General features: G+C 36.5%; 2 protein-coding genes across 3 annotated transcripts in view; both read left to right on the top strand.

Annotated features, from left to right (window-relative positions):
• LOC132784774 (uncharacterized) overlaps window positions 1-13,590 on the top strand; it is a 130,572-nt gene that overhangs the window by 9,096 nt on the left and 107,886 nt on the right. The window lies entirely within an intron of this gene.
• Window positions 3,674-5,701, top strand: LOC132786826 (NEDD8 ultimate buster 1). The gene is given in 2 exon segments (XM_060793513.1): window positions 3,674-5,477; window positions 5,479-5,701. Coding segments are annotated over 2 exon segments (1,848 nt in total). The 5' UTR covers window positions 3,674-3,755; the 3' UTR covers window positions 5,605-5,701.

Genomic DNA, 13,590 nt, shown 5'->3' with positions numbered 1-13,590 from the left:
CTGCTGTTGATGATTTGTGCATATTTATGGACTTGAAATCGTTGTCACATTTTAAGTTTCGATCAAGATCTCGTCTCTAGAGACGTCAAGCAGCATGACCCACTCGTATGGATGGGATGGGATGAGGGCGACCGGCAAATCATTTCATTAATTTAATGGACAAGAATGTGACTTGTCAGTTGTCAACTTTGTGTCGCTGCTTGAGAATGAAGGATGTGTGTGGGATGCTTGTTGTTCACTTTAGTTTAATGCCTCTAACGTACCAGCGACAAGTCAGTTAGTGCATCAAAACTTTGCCGACTTCAGCGTTGCTGCTACTACAAGGCAGTGATTTTATTTACAGGACACAACAACATCATACATAGAGCACAGAGCGACAACAGGAACAAGGATACTCGTTGTGACGACAAGTTCACTCAAACTCAAGTCACTGGCAAGTTGGTCTTGGGAAGCAGAAGGAGTCCGGCCCCATTCTTGAGGTTCTCGCCACTGTGTTGGGCAGCTGCCTTGCGTCTGCATCGCATGGCTGTCAGCAACACTTAGCCGACATTTAACTTGTGTCATGTGCACACGGTGCACGCTGTACGTTGCACGCTGTACGCTGAACGCTCTTCGCTCTACGCTGTGCGCGCTCATTGTACGTTGCACATTGCACGGGACAAGGAGATGCATTGTTGCTCTCTGTGGCAAGGATAATGATAATGAAAAGCCTCGTAGTTTAGTAGGTCTATTGAAAGCGTGCTTATCTAGATCTGTATAGATAAATGGATGTTCTGTAAATGATTGAAATTGATTGAGCCAGGTTCAAAATAGAACGCAATCTCGTTGTGGCAAATGGCAAGATCCAAATGGATTGCTTTCTATCAAATTTCGAGCTTTAAGGTAATTACTTTCCAATGAGTGATGGTTTAATGTAAAAATAAAACAATATTTTGGCGTAAGCAAAGAAGAAGTTTCTAGAAATTCATGAACGCTTTATTTTTCCATTTAATTATTATAATTAAAAATATAAATAAATTTGAGATTTATTTTATTTTTATTTTTATAATATTTACTAAGTATTATATACAGCGGAGAGTGTTATTTATCTCTTATTCCAAGCGAAAATGTATGCGGCATCTTTGGTACCAGAAAGTAGAGTCTCAATTTTTAGTATACACAATACAGTAATTACAGTAAATTTGGATACATTAGACGTCGGGTCTTAATTGCGTTGATCGATAATATAGAATTTTTTTACGATCTGTGGTATATTGTTAATGGAAAATTATAACTTTATTCCAAACAGATCTTTCGGTAAATTTTTGTATTTTTTCGATATATTAATTGGGTATACTGTAATAATGACGCCTCTTTTGTTTGCATTGCAATTACATTCTTTGGGAATACTTCTTTTATTTCTCAAAAATTTTCTTCTAATTATATAATTGGGTTATAGAAATAGTTGTTTGAAATAACACATAAAAATAGTTATTGATTCTTGAAATATTTTAAAATATCTTCGGATACTCCTTGTTACATTTTAAATTTAACTGTAAATTGTTAAATACTGTTACAAAAGAGTAACCCAATAATATAATTTAAACTGTAAAAATGGTTCATTTTTATTTAAAGCATTCAGAAAATACCATGCGGTAAATAGAAAAAATATAAATTTTGTTAATGTAGATAAAATCTTGATTGCAGGGTATATAAATAGTTGGTATTTGCAATTATTTGAATTGCAATTACAAAAATAGTATATTTTCAATTTACAAAAAAAAAAACTTTAAAGTACTTTTATTTACGTAAAAATAATTACTTAATATACAAACAAAAATGACAGGAAGTGCATTTTCAGATACAAATAAAGTGATTGAACAGTTTGATACAATACATATTGCTGATTCAAGAGTCTCTCTATTAAAGCTTTCCTTTTGTGGTGAATGATCTGTTAGCTGTAACTTCAGGATGAATCAAGTGGAAATGAGCAACAACAGCAAACAATTAAAGAGCTACACAGCATGACACTTCGACACAAAACAGTCAAACAACAAACTTCCCACTTACGCACACGCACACTCGACGAACACATGAATTTCCTCTTACCCGATATACCACCTCTTATTGCCGGTTTTGTGTGTGGGCTACTTCATCACAGACAACAAACTGCGTTAGAAATTCATCCATTTATTCACACCAACGTGTCAAGTGAGAGTGAGAGTCGGAGTGCGAGTGGGAGACTCGTCGTAGTAGAGCGTATCCTTTTATTTCTAACAGACCTTTTGCGACACACAATAGCCGCGACACTTTTCATTAGCAGCCACACTTTGAGGGGCGAGAGAAAGTATCTATAAAATGTCTTGGCCTTGTCGGTTTTACTTCTTACTTTTTGTGGTGCCTTTGTTGCAGTTATTAACCCTTAACCACACATAACATTTATTACCCACATTGTCGCACACAAGGGCCAAACAAAGACGCCAGTGTTAAGCTGACAATGACATTTTTTTTCTCCCTGCCTATTCTGTCCTTCTGCGCCTCCCCTCCTAACTCCCTCCAATGTACAGTGTCCACAGTTCCCGTTTGGCGTGGACTGCTTATTTCACTTGATTGTATTTTGTAAGGACTTTTGTCTGTGGTTTATCGCTTTTAATTTGTCGTCGCGAGCTTGGCTCGTTAAGTCTCTCGCTTTTGCAATGCTTCTCTGCTTCTCTGCTTCTGCCCACTGAATTTCGTGTCGATAATTGGCTGTGCACAAGGCCAACCAAATTACAGATTTGTTTGTTACCACCCTGACATTCGCTTGTGAACTTGATGATTTTTTTAAACGACTTGGTTGCTTTAGACGACTAAATTCAATCTCACATTTTTCAATATTTGAGATTTTTTAAATGAACATTTTTGTGTACTTAGATTTAGAGAGTGTTGCTTCCTCTGAATATTAGTTTTTTTGCTGGATGAAATATTACTTTATACCTTGAACCAGTGTGATAAATTGTGTGTTCTATGGTATATTTTTAATGTAGTAGTATATTAATGCACAAAATATTGCTTTTGGTATATTTTTATATTTTTCAGTATATCCATAATTTCTTGATTCCATTTTTATTTAACAACTTTAATTATTTTCCTTAGAGTGCATTTAATTGTGAACTTAGTTTGTCTTAAATTAAAAATAAATGCTTTTTAAAGGACTTGGTTACTTCAGACGTCTAATGTCAATAAATGCAAATTTTTGTGCACTTAGATTGTAGAATGAATATCTGTTTTTTGCTGAATGAAATATGTATTACTTTATACTCTCAACCAGTGTGATTAATTCTGTGTTTTATGGTATATTTTTGCTTTTGGTATATTTTTCTATTTTTTTAGTATAACCACAATCCTGCAATGTTTTCCTTTTTTTTAAGTGCGTAGTTAAGTATTCACTTAAAGGTTAATTAGTGAAACACACAATGAAAACAATAGATAACAATTCAAATTTTCTTGATTTCCTTTTAATTTGACAACTTTAATTATTTTCCTTTGAATGCATTTCATTTTGAACTTAATTTGTCTTCTTAAATGAGGTATAAATATATTCGTTATCTTTAAATGAGCCACATTATTTTCCAATTTAAGTCTAAGCGCTTCCCTAGCTGCTAAACGAACACGTCTCATTGATTTTCACTTAAGCATCCTTGAAGGAAAATGTCAAATCTAACAATAGAAATGAAAACTTGAAAAATACAAAATTAGCTTTGATTACTTTTGATCCACTCTGATGTGGAGCTGGCATGTCCGAAATTGAGGATATATTGGTTCGATTGCGTGCTCGCCTGCAGGAGCGCGACGTCAAGTTGTGGGAGGAGCCGTACTATGTGGAGAGCGGGGGCGTCATTGAGTCAGCGTTGGAGCAGCTGTCGCAGGAACTAAGCCCCGAGATGCACATCAGTGCGTCCATTTGCAAAAGCGCTTTATTGCAGCTGCAGGAGACGGCACTACGCAAGCTGGCGGCACGACGCCAGTTCAATGAAACGGGCCTTGCCACGTTTCATGTGCGGTGCGTGGATAGTCACGGCGGGACAGCAAACAGATTCGAGGTAAAGTGTGCCCTGGACGAGCTGGGTGCGAATTTGCAGCTCAATATTGCCGACCAGTTACAGTTGAGCGAGGCTGCTCATGTCAAGTGCATCTCGGCCGGTCGTGTGCTGGCGCCACAGGAGACACTGCAGTCGCAGGGCCTGAAGAACAATCAACAGCTGCTGGTAATTGTGGGCCAGGATGATGGGAAGGGTGAGGCGCTCTATGAGCGAATACGGCAAATACAACGCGATGTGGAAATGGTTGTTGATTCGGAGCATCGTTTTGTCGAACTAGAGGATCAGGATGGTAATGTTATAATGCTGCCGCCCAGTGAGAATCGTGCTTTATTGCTGGGCATGGGGCTCTATGAAAAGGGACGCGCAGCTATGCGGCGAGAGCACTTTGATGAGGCGCTGCTACTCTTCCTCGATGCGGATGAAAAGTTCAGTGGCTGCAACTCCAGATTTCTCGAGGCGGTCGACAACTATGGTCTGCTCAATCTGGACATTGTGTGGTGCTATCTCTGCCTGAAGAACATTACCCAACTGCCAGATGCACAGCGTCGTCTGGATCTCTGTGAGCGTAACTTTCAGCGTAGCTACGGTGATAACTACAGTCGACTTTATGCACTCAAAGGCGCCAACTGCCCAGAACGTGCGCTCATCATGCGACTGCAGCTGCTCCAGGGTGTCATCCTCTTCCATCAGAATCGTCGTGACGAGGCGCTCCAACGTCTGCAGCTGGCGGGCAATTCTTTGTCGCAGCTAAAGGTCGATGCTGATCAATTGGCACTGCTCATTGAAATGGGCTTCGATGTGGCCGATGCTCGTCTAGCACTACGTTCCAGCAACGGCAATGTGGAGCAGGCAGTGCAGTCCATCCAAGAGCGACGCCAACGTTTGCAGGCGACGCGACTCAACAGCAACTCAGAGAATGAAATGCATCGCCGGTTGAGGCAGCTGCAGCTGGGCAACGATGAACGTGATTGGGTGCATCCGCGGAGTGTGTGTCGCCTCATGGAATTGGGCTTCGAGCGGCAACTGGTGGTCGAGGCTCTTCGACGTACCGATAACAACTTGGAGCGCAGCGAGGAACTTTTGCGTTCCCATTCTGATGAGCTGCGCCGCAATTTGCCTGCCTCTGTGGCAGCTAATGAGCAAATGCTTTACACTCTACACGAGCTTGGCTTCAAATTACCCACGGCTCGTGCAGCTCTGGAAACGACACGCAATGACATGGATCGCGCTGTTGATTTTCTGCTCAAGAGTCTGCCCAACGAGCACGAATTAAACAACATGATTGAACTGATGAATCAGTTGACTGCACCAACTGATGGAACTGCTTCTGCTTCCACCTCTAGCCCTTTGACAGCTATTACGCCCAGTAAGCTGACGCTCATTCAGTCGATATTGAGCAAGGCAAACACTGAATTGGGAGTCATACAATGCGTACAAAAGATTCCACGAGGATTTGCCGGAAAATGAGCAGGACTATTTGAATTTGACTCTCGAGCAGGAGGAGCAGATACTTAACGAGTACAAACGCTTGTTAGAGCATTGAAGTATCAATTTGTTGTAATTATTTGAAGTTTTGTAATCTTTGCAACAATGATTATCAATTAAAAATCGAGAACATTTATTTTGAAAATTGTGTTTCTAAAATAAGACTATTTTAAGACCAAACATATAAACATGTAAACATAAACATGTTATTAGTTATAGCAAGTTGTCTTACTATGAATAAGTAAGAAAGCTAGAGTCAAGTTCGCATTACTGAGAGATACTCCCGAATCCAATTTTAATGAAATCAGTCTTATATGTTTAAATATAGAAAATTAAAATACCGAAAAATATTGCAATATGCCAATATGTATTTGGTAGCTTTATATATCACTTCTGTTTCGCTTAAAAATTATGGCTACATCTCCTATAGTCTGTGAGATCTAGGTGTTCATAAAGACATTCAGACATGTCGTCCCGGCTATTAACGCTGATTTAAAATATATATGTATATATAAATTCGTTTCGCCTTTTGTGTTATAGGCATAAAGTTATAAATATGCCAAAGTCTTAAAATAAGACTACAATTATACAATTTTGTTTTGTAAGCACAAGCAAACTTAGTAACTTCATTTCTTAAACGGCAATATGCATGAGTACTGTACACATTTAAATCGGTGTAACAAAATTTTTTTTCCTAAAATCAAAATTTATCTAGATTTTCGTGTTTTCAGCGCACTTTTTAGACCAAAATTCTTAGTTCTGATACCAAAATCTTGATTTTAAAAGTTTTTTTTTATAAGCCTGAAATAAATTTTCATTTGAATGTTTAAATAATAAATTTTAATTATGAAAATATAGCGTGTAAAATTATTTAATACAAATATAAATGTCGTCTTTCAAGGCAATTAAGATTTTACGAGTTTTGCGTATTTTATGAACTTAATTGCTTAAAATCAAGTGGCATTCTATCAAACATGAAATTAAGAATCAACAACAACAGAGATAAATTAGACTTTTTGCGTTCGAAAGCACATTCTGTTAAGCGTTCGCATTGACTGATACTCTAAGCATTCCGAATTGTTTATGTGCTTCTAGATTTAGTGCCACCAACAATTAATCTTAATTTGCAAAGTTTCTCTCTCTAACGCACACTATGTGTCGCACTATTTCTCTCTCTCTTTCACACTCTTCCGTACCAATTCTCGCTCTCAGTTCTCTGGCTTGTCCGGCGCGAAAAAGTATGCTATGCATTTTGAATGGCGTTGTTTACTCATGGGCATAAATAGAGCAGTGTTCACAGACTGCTGTCGTTGCAAGAGCGAGTGTAAGTGTGTGTGTGTGTGTGCTTATGTGTTCTGTTGACTTTTGTGAAAATTAATAATTTTTGAACAACTCACTCCCAATTCGCAGCGTCCATCCCCTCCCACTCGCTGGCGTGCAAATTTCTGTGCTTGATGGCCAAATAATTTGTCGTCTGTGTGTGTTGTTTCCGAATCGTTAAACCTCAAATAAACTTTAGTTCACAATGTGTATGATGTTGTTGTTGTTGTTGCTGCTGCTATTTTGGTCCATGTTGTTCTTGTTGCTGGGTGCTGTTAGGTAGATTTGTCATGCCATGCCGCACATTTTTTGAGTGGCTGACATTTCACTTGACTTGCTCTGCCAACTGTGGGCTGAGTTTATTTCGGTTTTTGTCCCTGAATTGGATTAAATCGTGCGTATGTCGTTTCGACAGAAACACGAGTAACAGAAGAACGAGTAACAGCAGCAGCAACCGTCAGCTGCGGCAGCAGAACAATTTGCCAAAGTGTTTTTCACTTTGACCAATACACGTTGGTTGGCAGGCAAGAAACAGCTCTTTAAGCATTTCAATTTACTGACATACAAAACTCATCCTAAAAATGAAAAAATAAAATGAAGCAACCAAAAAAAAAACAAGGTAGCGACAGTCGCAGTATTTATATGTCTAAATGCAGGCTGCACATTTTTTGCCCGGACGCTTTGAGCCAACAAATTATGGTAGAGAAGAAAATGTCAAAATGTTGGCAACAACGGAGTGCGGTTGCTCGGGCGGGGTGCTATCTTATTTAGTAGCGAAAATGAGCAGCGGCAGCAATGCTTAGACCAAGGACTTGTCGCGAAAAAGGGTTGCATCAAACCAAACAGCATAGGGTTGTGTTCTGTGACTGTTTGTGGATGTGGGTGGCTCAGCAGGGGCGGCAGTGGATGAAGCGGGGGTGACTGGCATAGAGCTGTATTCTCTCGCTGATTTCCGTCAGTCGTTGTTGCTGGCATTGCTGCAACTGCCACGGCGACTGCTGCTTCTGTGTCTGCTACTGTTGCTGTTGTCATCAACAGCCAGCAACATTATTATTGTCGTTGCAAGTACTGTTGCTGTTGTTGTTGTTGTTGTTGTTGTTGTTGTTGTTGTTATATGTCCTCATTATCGTTTGTTGCTTGCCATGCTCTTCTCATGTCTTTTGGCATTTTGCATTTGCATTTGCATTCCATTTTCATATTTTTTCCTTGTATTTCTTTTTTTTTTGTATTTTTATCAAGTGGCAGGCTGAACAACTTTAATGGCTTTGAAATGCACTTGGAAGTAAGCAGGAAAAGATTTTTTAATTTATTATGAAAAGCAGCATGCCATCTAAATATATTACAATTTTCACCCTTGAGAAAAGAAGAATATGATTTAATAACTTCCGCATCAACGTTGCTATGCTTTACCAAAAATCGAATTGTTGGAGGTGATTCATATTTCTGATAGTTTTAATTTTAATTTGAAAGAAAAATAACATATATCTTAATATTATGTTATTAATTAAGAAAATCTTATATATTATTTCATTTTCTAATATTTTTTTTTGTTTTAATCAATATACTATATCAATATACAAAAATAGCCTTAAGTATTTTTGTGGAATATTTGGTATAGTTTAAGAATAATACCGCATTGTTATGTTGTTGTTAAAAGTGGGTACAGTCGACCACAAAAAAAAAATATCTTTTTATTTTGTTATTAATTAAAAAATCTTATGCATTATGCTGAGTACATTTATTTTAATAAAGAGAAGACTACCTAACATAGTTTCTAATCATTCTTTTTTTTTAATTTGAGCAGTACATATGTATGTTTGATACACTATATTTAGTATTTAGTTTATATAAAATATATCCTCTATATTTTAGTATTTTTGTAGAATATTAATTTGGTATATTTTAAGATTAATACCGCATTGTTAAGTTGTTATTCACAATGGGTTGCGGGTATCTCACAGTCGACCACACTTGACTTTTTTACTTGTTTTAAAATAAAAACATTTTTCCGAGTGAATCATAAAGTTGTTAATATTTGAATATTATACAGCTGCAAATTGAGCGTTAGATAAATAAATGTGTGCTTTCCTTTATGTGAACCACTTATTTTCTTCAATTTAAATATTTATATAGCTTAAAATGGCCACCTGAATATTTCTTGAATATTTTGTATGCCACTTTTATTCGAGAATTAAATTTAAGCCGAAAATTTAGCTATGGAAATTTGCAAAAGTTTTTCTTCAGTTTTGTGCACTGCAGTTAATTAAAATCAGATTTCTCATCATTTTCCTTTTTTTGCGTGCAACCACAAAAAAGTTGCATAAATTACAAATTAGTTAAATCAAAATCAGTTTGAACCCAGAACCCAGAAAGCCACAACTTATTGCTGCCACCCACCACCCAAAAGTCCTCTGCCACATGCCATTTGAACCGCTTTTCCAGGGGCCACACGAGGGAAGAGGCAGCTGCGAGCGTGCGACCAACTTTCTGACTCACTGTGCTTAGAAAGTGAAAATAATGTAAATGATAAAATTATTTAATGATGCGGAAGTGCGTTGATAAGCAAACGACAAATAATACCAACAAATGCTGCCCACAGATTTGATACCCTTATTATGGGCATATTAATATTGATATTATTTTTGTTCGTTCAGTCAACCTTTTGCTACCTATAAATGGAAACTTAAGAATTTTCTTTTTTTTGCTTGTTCTATAAGTTCTTACACAAAAATTCTACCGTTAAGAAGAACACGAATATTATAGTAAACTGTTCTTCAGCTAGAAGACTTTATTATATCGATGGTTGATAAGAATTATACATTTAATAGGTCATTTTGAAATGTATTATAAGGAAATGATAAGAACCATATATAGGAAATATATTTTCAAGTATTTTTCATTTATATGTGTATTATTATTATATTATTCTATACTATTTTCGAATATGCCTTTGGGCATGAATTTATGCTCTTTATTATGCCATATCGTTAGGAAATATGTATTTTTTGTAAGTTAGTAAATTTGTAAATTTCATGAGCCTGTAAGTGTAGCTCAAGTATCGGTGTTCATCGCATTATATTAAATGTTCGTTTTTCTCTATTCTTGTGCTGATTATAAAAGTGAAAAATACTGAGCATTCGTATTAAACTTTTGCAGTTTATTCGGAGTCTATTTAAGAGTCATACAGCTGCGCCTATGGGACATGCAACACATTTTGTTGCCACACTCTCTGGCAAATCTATGAGGTTGGCCTAAGTTTCTAATGAGCGCGAGACTCATGTGGCAAAGGAACTTTATGCGTGGCCATAAAACAGTTGCCGAAGAGCATCAGGCCTCCATCCGAACATAACATAACTTTGCACCAATTTACTTACTCATTATAGCCCTCGCTTAGCTGTTGAATTGTTGAAATGAGACCGTTAAAAAAATTAAATTAAAATTGTAAAAAACTGAAAAAGACGATTTAATTAAACGAGTATAAACTCGACGTGTTTTATGTGGGGCATCCGCAACAATTTGCAACATGTCACATTGAATTGTTTCAGAGCAAAGTCATTCGTTGGCCAAAGAGTTGTTGAAATTCTCAATTACAGCATATTTCAATGGGGTGTGTGGCGTGTAGGGTTATATAAGGAGGGTGACTTTTTCAAATGAAGACAAGTGCCAGTTGACTTTCACATATTGTCAGCATTTAGTTTACATTCTCATTTTTATTTTCTATGAAAATTCGCTGTAAATTCGCTGTAACTGTCGAGCTTCATTTAGGTGCGTGTGACTTAAGCTTTTTAAAAAATGTTTATGTCTAGCCTAATGAAATTCTCTTCATTAAATACTTGTCCAGGGATTTTTTAAACAATATATTTTTGTTTATTATACATTTGTTCTTTGCAGTGTTTTTCTTTTGAAACTCTATCTATCAACTTTGTAAAAAATCTTAAAAGCAGCCCACAGTATTTCAGGTGAAAATATGGAGTCAACTCTTAGAAAATGATGTGAATCCGCTATAAGTTAAAAATGTTCATTATTGAAAATGTTCAGATTCTCGTTGTCTTAAATTTCAATATCTAATATTTTCCGCCAACAAAATATAAATAAATAATCACAACAAAAAAGTGTACTAGCTAAGGACAAGCAGCTTAGTAGAAAGAAGAGATTTAAGTAAATAAATAGAAGAAATGAAAAGGGGAAATTCTAAGAAGTTACCCAGAGAAAGAAAATTATAAATTGGTTTAATAAAATATAAGTAAGAAATCTTCAGTCGAGTGTGCTCGATTGGAAAATACCCGCTACCCATTGAGAATAAAATCGAAAAGTGGTACATTCAAAATACTAAATTAATATACCACACAAATACTAAAAATATACCAAAGGCAATATTTGGTTTATTGATGTTGTACTTAATGAAAAATATACCATTAAGTACAAAATATACCAAATTGTCAGCTAAGGCAACAAGACCCCTAGAATGTACGCGTTTTTACCTATTCTTAAATAAATTCTACAATTTGTGCCTGATCAAAATCAAATTTTTGTGATATCATAAAGAATTTAGTTATTATTGCATGTGCAAAAAATTACTCTAGCTTCAAAATTACGCTTGTTAATCGATTTTTGTCGATTTGCTGGGATGGAAGTAGACGTGGTAAAAATTGAAAGCAAACTTGATCCGCGTGGAAACATAACAGGTGCTGTCAGAAAAGAATTATCAACGAAAACGAAAAATTGGTGCTCACGTTTTTACTTTCACTAGTTTCTTTCTTTGTCTTGTCGGAATGAAAATTAAATGCCTTTTTCTACATCGAATCGGATCTTTTATGCAAAAGAAAAAAAGATAGTTGACTTATTGCTTTATTGACGTTAATTTAAGAGCGCCAGAAGATCAATAAAGCATGTGAAACAAGTTCAAAATTTAATGTACAATGAATCTCATGGCATTAATATCGTTGAAATGTTTTTTAAAAATTAATCTGTTTAATTAAATTACTTAAATGATAAAAGTGCATACAAAAATAAAGCAACAGAATCAAATCGATTAAAAAGGTGACATCATCTTTTTTTTGGGTTGTGATTGTCGTTCCACTGTTTATTAACAAATTAAAGATCAAAAATTTTATTTGTAAAAAAGAGAAAAGGCGAATATATTTCTTTGAAAGCATAAGCAGGATGACATCATCCTTATGTGAGTTATATTCAATCTGGAAACTGAAAATACGAAATATATTTGTTCGAGTTGTTTACTTCTAACCAAAATACAAGTCAGGTGTCAGTCAGCACTAAGAAATGAAACGTTACGATAGGAAAACGATGACCAAAAGTTGTGAAGACCAGAGCACCTAAAAACGCACGCCTTTGTATCTCTGTCTCATATATTTCCTGAGGTCTAGGTCTTCTTTCGAAGAGGCGGACATGGCTATATCATCTTTATAGAGTCGGAGATGCCTCTTGACTGTTTCATACATTTCAAAGTTTTGTCTGAGTAGCGGGTATAAAAATACCCACCTAAAAGTATGCTTCAAAAATGAATTCTTCTTTCGACTTTAAAAGAGGCTGCACATTTTTTGAAAGCACCTACGTGAATATCTAGTCTCATTATCGTTCCGGCGTCTGCTCTCCTCTATCTCTATTTGGCTTTCGATTTTGTAGATTGCCGTGTGTCGAGTGTTCAGCCGCAGTTTGTGGTCTTGTTGCAGCATTCATTCATGCAACAGTAGCATGCTGCTGCTGCTGTTGTTGTTATGTTATGTAGCACCTACATAAAATGCCCAAATGATGCGTTCCAAATGACAAAAGCGAAGGCAGAAGAGGGCAAAAGAGTGGAGTGTGCTTCTGGCAGGGTCGAGGACACACCAAAAACTGTCGCAGTCACAAATTTTGCGTCTGGCAAACGAACAAGTTCGAGGCACCCACAATAACAGCCAGTCGGTAGTAAAGTACAAGAGGCAACATTTGCTAATGACAAACATTGCAGTGCCATCCCCGGGAGGAGTGGTCCACGGAGGGAGAAGGGGGCCGCTAGGGTGGTCACGTTCTGGCCAAACAATGATGACGTTGGAGGCTGTGAATTTAAGTTGCCGCCTTGCCCAGGGGGCAGCACTTTTATTATTATGCAACGTGCGTTATATAACAATGATGGGAAAAACAACAACTTAGAGCGACCATTTGGACAATCTACGTCTAATAGATACTCTCTTTATGCCCGAAAGAAGTTGTCTGCCATGAATATTTAATAAATTATGTGTTTTAATTTGTTCTGTGCACAATTTTATTTTAGATAGTAATTATCTTCAATTTATTTAGTTTGTATTACTAATGGGTGAAAAATATGTGAAGTATAAAATTCTTCGCCAACATTCTTTCATTCACTGACTCATGCACTGATTAAACATCAACGCATAGCTCAATCTGTTAATGCTCGGAAATTCTCTGAGTCAGTGACACAAGCTGCCAGCAGAATAATATAAGTTCGAATATCATAATCGTACTTTTTTAATTACTGCTACATTTTTTGCTTGTTAAACTTCAGTTTTTTAAAGAATCTCTCAATGGTGTGTTAAATCCTTTTGCAATTGAATAGTTTACTTGAATCAATAGAATCATTTATTCATAGTGTCACATATTTATTGACTGCATCAATATACCCCAGCTATATTAATAGATAGAGAGAGAGAGGAGAACGATATCTATAGGTACAGTCCCATAAATACGCCTAGGACATGTGGCGCAC

The sequence above is a fragment of the Drosophila nasuta genome, chromosome 2R (genome assembly GCF_023558535.2).
Source record: "Drosophila nasuta strain 15112-1781.00 chromosome 2R, ASM2355853v1, whole genome shotgun sequence".
NCBI classification, from domain to species: domain Eukaryota; kingdom Metazoa; phylum Arthropoda; class Insecta; order Diptera; family Drosophilidae; genus Drosophila; species Drosophila nasuta.
This window is presented reverse-complemented; position numbering and strand designations above follow the sequence as displayed.